The 10,053-nt window shown below is 40.4% G+C and overlaps 1 protein-coding gene across 3 annotated transcripts in view; it reads left to right on the top strand.

The window, feature by feature from the left end:
* Window positions 1-8,557, top strand: part of LOC104919830 (MAM domain-containing glycosylphosphatidylinositol anchor protein 2) — a 242,050-nt gene extending 233,493 nt beyond the window's left edge. For all 3 annotated transcript variants that reach the window (XM_019279067.2, XM_010731923.3, XM_019279065.2), the window contains 3 exons: window positions 3,152-3,282; window positions 3,827-3,923; window positions 5,239-8,557. In XM_019279067.2, coding sequence (XP_019134612.1) covers window positions 3,152-3,282; window positions 3,827-3,923; window positions 5,239-5,327 — 317 coding nt within the window. In that variant the 3' untranslated portion in view covers window positions 5,328-8,557. The remainder of the gene's footprint in view (window positions 1-3,151; window positions 3,283-3,826; window positions 3,924-5,238) is intronic.
* Window positions 8,558-10,053: the final 1,496 nt, after the last annotated feature.

Here is a 10,053-nt window from a genome sequence, read left to right on the forward strand (position 1 = left end):
AAAAGGCCAAATGGAAGTGTCCAGGTGGGGGGGCTGGACCAAACATCTGGAGAGGTGGAAGCGAGGGAGGTGGAGAGAATATGAGGATAGAGGTGTTGGAGGGCGACTCAGCAGGGAGATGAGAGCTCCTCCGGCTCCCTGCCGAGGTTGAGTAGGCCGTGACATTTCCAATTTGCTCAAATTGATCGCCAGCCAGACCCTCTCTTCTCTGCCCTCCCCGTCTGTGGTGAAGCCCATGCCCAGACTGTGCCGCGTTATGATGAATGGGCTAAATGTCAAGGACTTGAAACCCAGCTCAGATCCTCCATAGCTACGCTCCATTTAGTATTCTGCTTCTCCGGCTGTGAGAAAAAATTCAGCCCTCAGCACAGGAACGTTGGTTTGTGGTATTTTCCAACACAAGAGAAGTGAATATGACAAACGGTCCAAATAAAGTATGTTCACATATACTGTATTTTCTCTTATCACAGAAAACTTTGTTGTTTCATTTAGTTGAAAGCTGTTCCGTATTTAGAGCTGTGAGTCACAAAGCCATCAGACATGGCACAGCTCCGTCTTGAAATCCTGGGAGTTTGATGCTCTTTGGGAGTGTGCTGCTGAGGTGAGTCACAGTCAAGTTGTGGCACGGCAGCGCTGTAGGCCAGAATCAGTCGATAAGGAGTTTCGCCTACACACTGATGAGAACAGTGGCACAGTCTCAAAGAAACTCCTCCGTAGTTGGCTAGCGGGGGGATACCTGAGACAAGGTCACACTTAATTACTGAAGCGCACATCAAAGTTTGCCTTTGGAGCCCGTGTCGCATTTGTTTATAGGATTAAGTCTCCAGCAAAGCACACCAAGCAAGTCTGTTTTAAGCCTGACCTTCTGAGAAGCAATGGAGTCTTTCTTTTATTAGCAAGGAGGGTGGTACTGCACCTCAGCCCACCCTCTCTTCCTTGTCCTCACTACATTATTGAACAATTTCCAGGAGCTATTTCTCACTTTTCACCAGACTCACATCTTCACTTCTCAGATCTTTTTAAATTTCACAAGTGTCTTCCACAGGTATTCCTTTTATTTTTCAAAAAAAAAAAAAAAAAAAGGTACTCCAAAGAATATACAGCATCCGACTTTGCTCTGGATGTGATGACACTGACATAACCACCTACATCGCGATGAGTTCAAAGAAAATGTAAGCCAGCCAGCTCAGCGAGAATCCTCCTACATCCTAAACACTTCAGCAGGAGATGAAACCGCAGGTCATGTTTCGTACAAGAGCTCATCTCTCACTGGAGATTGCGCTGTCTTTGGGGAAAGGGTATATCGTGTTGATGAGAGAGCATGAACAAGGACGTACTGTATAGCTTTCTTTCATTTCCTCACAGACACGTTCATTCGAAGGGGACTGTACAGTAATGAGGCATCCCGCTGAGACAAAAAATGCTTCAAAAAGCGACGTTGCAGACGGAGTTGCTCCCAAGTTGAGTCAACGCAAAGGTGCCGCTCTCCATACGTGTAAAACTCACTTGACTTCAGAGCAGTGGTCCTGCTGAGCTTCACCATGACGCCAGTGCTAACCTGATTTGGGTGTTTGAATACTGCTCCTGCTGACCCACTGCTGAGAAATACTGCCTTCTCCCTTTCCCTCTCCCTCTCTTGGTCTTCTCACATTGTGAAGAAAAAAGCCAAACACAATCGTTGTGTGTGTTTGGAGAGGAGGGTAAAGTGGTTGCACTCAGTGTCATCATCTGACAGTTTTATATCAAAGCCCAGGCCTGACAAGAGGTCCCACTGAGGGGAGTCTTCAATTCAGACCTGGTATATAGTCTATTCTGTCTTAATAAGAGCCAGTATTTCTATGTTATTGTAAGGGTTATATATGAATTGAGTTGAAATGGATCTGTCGTATTGCATTTCCAAATATAGAGTTGGCTCCAACAGTGAGCTCAGGTAGTTTTTCCTTACAAGATGAAAAAGGAAACCAGACTGGGCGGGAATAACTAAAGAAACTGATGATAAATTAGGAGGAACAGTTCATCACAAGAAAAGTATTTACATTCACCAAAAATTCCCATCACACACTGCCCATTAGTGATAATTAATTTGGATTAATATGAGCTGGAGAATAATTTATAATCACTCGCAAAACCCCATCTTAATAAATGTATCAATTCATATGACCCGTGTTTAACCTTTGCTACTGCTCGGCTCTACTTGGAATGCAGAGGAATATATACATCTGAAATGCAGGAAACATGAATATTAAGCTCAAAAGTCTAGATCCAAGTTCAGTGTAGTCTCCACCTACTATGGGTGGCTATAGTATCTCAAATATTAGCATTGTTAGGAGCATTGTTGCAGTTTTCAGCTGATAGTATTTCTCTTTCCTATAATCTACTTAATGCCATAATGTTCTGACTGACACACAGTTCTTGATTTAAACGATTACAAATGATACAACAGGTTATGAAACTGGTGATATTAATATTTTCTTCTATGTAGATCTTCTTTTAGAATATGTAAAACAATTTTTTCTGTACTCAGTCATAAACTAGATGGTGAGATCATGGGGTTCACTGCACTCTGTTTCTCTATTATTATTATTTTTTTTTACACTGATAATGTCTGTATTTATTCTCTTAAAACACAAATAAACCTTGATATGAGTCGGATAATGACAGAGGGAAAGGAGAGCACACAGGAGAGTGCGTGGGCGTGCATAAAAACAAAAGTAAACAGAAACTTTATTCACTTTGTGTTTCATTACAGTTAGTTGATAAATAAATAATATGCAGATGGACCTCTGTGCTACACTGAGGTGGTGTTCTCGCACAGATTTCATGCACAGAATGCTAAAAGGCAGCGATGGCAAACTGGTTACCTTTAGTGGTGATGACCTACTTTAAATTAAATATCAGCATGTTGTTGTTGAGAAAACTGGAGAACAAACCGAGTTATAAAGCAAAACTAGCCTACACTGTAGCACCATGTAAAATCATCGAATTATTGTTTTTGACAATTTATCTTGTCTTCACTCGGCGCAGTGGTGTATATTAGCCTGCCATGGCTCCACTGCCTGGAGCAGTCCAGTACATTTTTCTACATTTATTGTAATCATGTTTATGTGTGTACACTGACCTCTGTGTGTACCTGTCTCCCTCGCTCATGCAGGAACATTAAACGCCCTCCTAAAGCAGAAGGGCCAAACGACCTCCGAGGGCCCTGTGTGGTCGCTAAGTGGTAACCAAGGTGACCGCTGGAAGCAGGCCAAAGTAAGCATCCATCCAACAGCATCTTTCCAGGTGAGACCAAAAAACTTAATCAATCCAGTATGCAGCAGCATTTCCCTTTCTTGCCCTCTATTTTCTGCTCTCGACTGTGTGTACGGTGAAGTATTAGTTTCCTTGGGGGCTGCATATTGATGTAGCACTTCACAAGCCTCGATATTAAGCAGAGAAGTGGACGGGATCCATAAACAGTGTTTGCCGTTGAGAAAGCAATATCACTCACGCTTTGCCATCAGGAAGCCTAATCTTTGTGAGTAGCGAATACAGACCTGCAATATTCTCCATCATTTTTACGGCTGCAGTTGAGGAAAGTAATTATAGTTTCAGCTGCACTTCTGTGGGTTTTTTTTTGTTCCCCCCTCTCACTTCTAACTGTTCGAACACCACGAGAATTCTCAATTCTTTAAGCTTTGTGACATTAAAAACTGCAACAAACACTTGCCACCAGCTGTTATATTTTATAAAAGGCAATTTAGTAAAATTACACTGTTTAAAAAAAAAAAAAAATTCTAACATTTTCTAAACATTTAATACCATTGATGTGTTTTTCTCTCTGTAGGTGGTACTCGAAGGTATCCGGGGACCAGGCATTGAGGGAGACATCGCCATCGATGATGTCATGCTGGAGGAAGGGGAATGTCGAGACCCGCCGCCCAGTGAGTAGCACCACAATGCTGCCTCCTCAATTTCCTCTCATGCCCCTCTTATCTGAGCTCCGGGTTCCCACTCTACCTCATTGGACAAGGTTGAGATTTACGAGAGGGGATCTAATCTTAGACAGTTGCCAGCATTGAGCTACCATCTCACAGGGAAAACACGGTTGCCGTAGCAACAGTGTTGTAATCACATGAATGATAGCCACGCTGGCTGAGTGGAGCACTGTAATTGCACTGCAGGAACAAACAGAAGGTAAAAGCAGAAAACAGGACACAGAAAATGGCCTGCAATTGACAAGGTGACATTGGTAGGCAGGCAAACGCTGTTCCTTTGATTTCTTGCTATTTGTGGTTGGAGGAACATTTATATACATGTTTCTACAAGCTTATCAAACACACCGCAAATTAATCATAGTAATCTATTTTCATTCTCATGTCTGATGGACATAACCAGGCATCTAAAAAGAGAATCAGAGAGAGTGATCTTGGTCTGGAACATGAATTGTATTTATTACTTTACGTTTATTAGTCATTTAGATGCATTATGATTTAAAATGACAACATCAATTCATTTTAATGTCATGGGTGTGGTCGCCCAGGCTGTGAACAGAGTGATGTCAAGAGTCATGCAATTCATTTCTCACATGATGAGTCTAACATGAGTTTATGTGATGAATGAAAAAGTCTGAAACTGGAGCCAGGAAACCGCTAGCTTTGCTTAGCGACTGAAAGCAGGGGGTAACACTAGCCTGGATCAGTCTGGAAATAACTAAATCAGCCTACCTTATATTTAGTTTGTTTAATTTGTGTATATATATAATTATATATATATATAATATAGATATATATATATATATATATATATATATATATAGATATATAGATACACGTACATAGTGTAAACATGAAAAAAAATGATGTGCCATGTCATTTCATGTCTAGAAGCAATGACCTGCTAGAGTTTTGCCATCATGGTAAGGTTGACAGGTAACCAGCTGAGACTCCAGTAAGTCACTCTACCCAGCAAAGAAATAGTCCAGCACGTAGCCTGCTGTAAAGTCACAACTTGTGGTTTTCACATTTCAGTTTTTGTTTCTTTGGACACAGCCAGACTAGCTGTTTCCACTGCTTTCAGTCTTTATGCTGAGCTAAACTAACCGGCTGCACATATATTGTAAGATTTGGAACAAGTAACGATCTTCACATTTATATCTCAGCAAGTAAGTGAAGGAGTGCATTTTCCAAAAGTACAAAACACTCTTTGTTCATCACATGTAGCATTACTTTCTGTTTCTTTTTATTTCTTCCCACGTAGATCTCAGCTCCAAGGCTCTGTCCGCATCCTCCCATATATGGCTGCTATGCATCACCTTGGTGATGACCCTCCTGGAAGGTCAGAGGTGACCCTTCTCTCAGTCATCTCAGAGGCGAATATTCAGACCCTCCGTCTGTGAACTATACCCTCGGCATCCAATCACCAAAGATTCATGCATCCTGAAAGCAGCAGGGGACCCCTGACAGACCACGGAGGGACCGAAATTCATGAAAGAGAGAAAAAAAATAGTGATTAAAAAAGTTACACAAAAGCTAATAAAGAACATGCGCTAATTTTTTAAAGAGACCTCTTTTACAGTAAACTCCCCTCGGTGCAGGACTTGGGACATCTTTACGAGCACAAAGACAGGTGGGCAGTGAATAAGCCTGGACTTTGGCAAAAGAGTTCGCAAGCGTCGAGGGAGGGCAGTTTGTAAAGCACAAGAACAATTTTATGAAGTTATGAAAATATCTTTGAAAGGCGGCGGAATATAGACACTGCTGACTTTTTTGAAGAGGAAATAACATTTCCCTGCTTACAAATACATGGAATCAGACCTTTCTCTGTGTATCTTTATCTTCATCTTCTTACACCAGACGCCAATCACCGACACTTGTTTTTCACTCTAGCCCAGCCTCACGTCACACCTTGGCATTTCTTTATCTGCTTGGTGCTGTACCGTAGAGAAACAAGGACTCTGGCAACATTTAGTTCTGTCTGCTTACTCCCCTGTAGCTGCCTATGTATCTTTTTAACACTGTGCTCACGAGTCCAAGTGGCCAACCGAAGGTATGGTGGCAGAACAAAAAAACAACAACAACAAAAAAAAAATGCAGAAGAATCAGCGGAATAGTAGACAGCTGGACTGAAGGACAGAAAGGAGTTCAAGCTTAGGAGCTGAAATGAAAGGGGGAGGTGAAGAGGCAGCAGGGAGGAGGTATGTTTGAGGTGGAGGAGGAGAAATGGAGGGAGAGGAGGAACAAACAGAGAGAAGAGAAAGGTCCGATTAGTGAGGCCTGACTCGAATATTCAGTCAGCGGTCCGCCTGTGGAACAGAAGCCACTTTACTTTCTGCCATGAAACAAAGTGCCTTCAGATTACAAACCGAATCGTGAGCCTGGGTGTTAATCAACATCGGACACATCTCTGTTCATGTTTCCTCTGATGGGCTATTTTCTACATGTTTCTTTTGCCCCACAAGTGCTGATTGGAGGGCATGCGTGTTCAGAGGGAGTATGGAGTTGTGCTACACCCGAATTTAACTCCAGATGGGGAAAGTTTGTCTGTGTGTTTGTGTGCGTGCGTGTGTGTTTGTGTGCTTGTGTGTGTGCATGCGCCTTTGCCTATGCCCACGCGTAGTTCAGTGTGAGGGCAGCTGACGAGGCAGCAGTGCTGGCAGACCAGGTTTGGAAACAGTTTGGATAAAAACAGCAGCAACAGTGAAAGTGAGGCTCTGGATCTTTTTTTTTTTTTTTTTTGACAGTTTAAGATCATACAGGAGGATGCAGACACTTCGTCGAATGAATACCCCACTCTCTCTTCCCATGATTCTCCTTCCCTGGGGGCGAGCGTTTTTTTTTAACAAAAGAAAAAGAACAACTGCTGAATAAAACATTGCGTTGTACAGGGAGGAGAGTAGGAACTTTGGGACTGCTGGCTCTTCATTTGGGTGATACGCCTCACCCCAATCCTCCACCATTTATATGGAACAATATGAGAATAAAAGATAATAATGACCATAATAATAGTCATGATATTTTATTACTCTAGCGAGAATGTTTCTCTGCTTTTACACAAACTGTGAAGATTGACTGTGGAAGATCTACCTGAGACCATAACCTTAACCAGCGGGGTTTTTAAAAAATGTATTGTAAAAAAGAGAAAATAAGAAAATGAAAAATTCCGTTCATTGTTGGTTATGACAAAATGTTTTGAGGACTTGTGTCTTGTTTCTTATTTTTTCTGTTGAAGATGACTTAACTTCCTTTCTCTTCTTGTTGTCTCCCTTTGCATTGCTTAAGTATCAAAGCTGATGGAAGCATAAGAAGTAAACCAATTTGGTAACTGTATAACTTGTAAATGTTAAAGAAGCTCTATTCAAAGGTTTATGATAAATGTTTTATGTTGGAGTACAGGAAGCACAACATACAGTTTAAGGTCTCAACCTATAAAATCCATTTTATATTTCTCTGCACATATGTGACCTACTCCCACTGGCTTTTCAACACTGAAACAAGTCCACATTTAACCGCAAATTGATCATTTTTTACTCGTGACATTCATATTTATAGTGCAACCAGAACACTAGAGGAAACCCACTGAGGAGTATAAATGAAATCTTCATGAATGGAGACTGGGTAAAAGGCTCAGTGTGTGTGTTGTGGTTGTTCAGCATATGTAGCCTCTTCAGTGGAAGCCTAAGATGGTCTGAGTGGGTCATGTACATGTGTGAACATAAAGCTGTGTACAGTAGGTGTGATAAGAAACTGATACATGTAAAGAAGATAAATATGTTAAGCAAAACAGAGCAGAATGATGAGCATTTCAGGGCATCCTCACAATATCATTATCGTTTGTATGATGTTGTTACAGAGACATAATCACAGCTATTACCTGCTATCCATTTCTGTTGGGTTTTTCTCTTTCATTTATGTGTTTTTATTTTCATAAGGCCCAGATCATAATGAATGTAAATTCAGTTCTTGGGGGGGAGGGGATTCTTTTCGTACAGTCTTACTAGATGTAATGTTTTACTAAAACATATGTTCTTTGTGTGCTTTTGATGATGAGAACTTTCAGACTTTCATAGGTTGTTTTGGACACATCAAGAACATAAAGTTTGTCTGACTTTGTCACAGACTTTGACACAATTTCCAAAAAATATAAGCTCAGATAAAATATCCATTAGCTAGTCGCTATATCCTCTTGTGGTATAGTTGGTAATGAAAAGTGCCAAAGTGCCCTGTGCAGTCATCACTGTTATAAGTACGGATATGAGTTCCTTAAAATATTTTGGTAATTGTTCCTTTTAGACCCCGAGCACCTGGTCAATCATGAAGGGAATACAAAATCCTCATGTAATAGTAACTCCACCTCGAAGTACGTGAATGATTCAAAATTACAGCAGGATTTAAATTAAAGGACACCTTTGCTATCATTATGGTGTTGAGGTCAAAGATTTTAAAGGAATAGATTTTACATTTTGGGCTTTCTTGCTGAAAGCTTGTTGGTTTTAGCATAAAGATTGAAAACGGGGAACAAATAGCCTGCCGATGTCTGACGGTAACAAAATCCACCTAGCAGTACGTGTAAAGCTCATGAATAACACGTTTTTGCTTTGTTTAGATTCATATAAAAGCCAAAGTATGAAACCAACAGGTTTAACCAACTAGCAGAGACCTCAGTAAGTCACTGCTCCCAGCTAAGAAATAGTCCGGCAGTTAAACCACCATGAAATTTGTCAATTTCACTCATCAGTTTTTGTACGGATTAAACAAACAAAATATTAAATAAATTAAATAAACATTTTCGTTAGTTAGCCTTAGAGGTGCTTGTAGGGGGATCTTGTTTGCTTTGGACCAGGCTAACAATTTCCCCCTGCTTCCAGTCTTTATGCTAAGCTAAGCTAACTGCAAATATGTGAGTGGTATTAATCTTCTTTTTTAAGTTTCAGACGAAAAGCCAATCAGCTTTACTTGCCCAAAAAGTCAAATTACTGCTTTAAAATAACAGCCTGAGAGGAGAAAAACACCTTCTATAACCTCTCAATTACCACACTGTGAACTTTGTTATGTGTATATTAGAATTATATCAGTATTAGCCTCATTTTGATCCTACTTTTCGGGTGTATATTAATAAATTCTGGGTACATTCATTATCTACAAAATTTTCATCTTTGTGAAGGAAATATTTTCTCATTTTCAGCGGCAGGCTGAAATTGGACAGAAAAAATGAATCATTGTTTGTTTCCACGGTATTACAGCTCTCAGCATATCCTTCACAATTCGCAATTCACACACCCTGTGTCAGCCTCTGCCCTTTATGTATACGAAGGATGTGAGCCTGGTGAGTAGCTTACACACTCAGCTCTGCTCTATTTATTGATAAAAGTCCTCTAAGCTACTTCAAAGTACAATTGGAGGGGATTAAGATTAGTTTCTGAATATGTAAACAGTCTTGTGTGACAGTTTCATTTCTTACAGTGTTTATTGACTTTTTATTTTGATGATTGGAGGCTTCTATAGTTGTTGAAGGTGTAAAGTGTTTATGAACTAACAAGGGGGAAATGGGTTTTTGTACCTACTGATTAGTTTGAGCTGGAGCTGAATGTGTCTACGCGTGCCACTTGGTTTGTTTTCACATCGCTGTGCCTGGGGCCGAGACATTTGTTTTTCCCCCACCATCAGATGTTTATCACAGCAGACACTTTTAGTTTGACACTTGTGCAAGAGTTTGTGGTGATAATGCCATCAATTTGAATAGAGGTTACAAAAATAAAATAACAGAATACTTTTTTTTTTCTTTTTTCTTGCTGGTAGACCTCTACTGGAATCTATTAGTCCGGTCCAGTGTGTAATATTTAGGGGCTCCATTTTGTGGCATATGGCAAAAAAATAGTCCGTCATGTTGAACCGCCATGTTTCTAAACCAAACACTGGCTCTAGATAGGACGATTTAAGCGGAGTGACATGAGGGGGTTGCAATTGGCAACTACACCGTAACAGAATCCTACGCACTGGTCCTTTAAGTTCAGTTTTTTTTTTAATCTTAAAACAAAAATAAATAATAATTTATAATGCAATTGTCTGATAATAA

This window comes from Larimichthys crocea, chromosome XI, assembly GCF_000972845.2.
Source record: "Larimichthys crocea isolate SSNF chromosome XI, L_crocea_2.0, whole genome shotgun sequence".
NCBI classification, from domain to species: Eukaryota; Metazoa; Chordata; class Actinopteri; family Sciaenidae; genus Larimichthys; species Larimichthys crocea.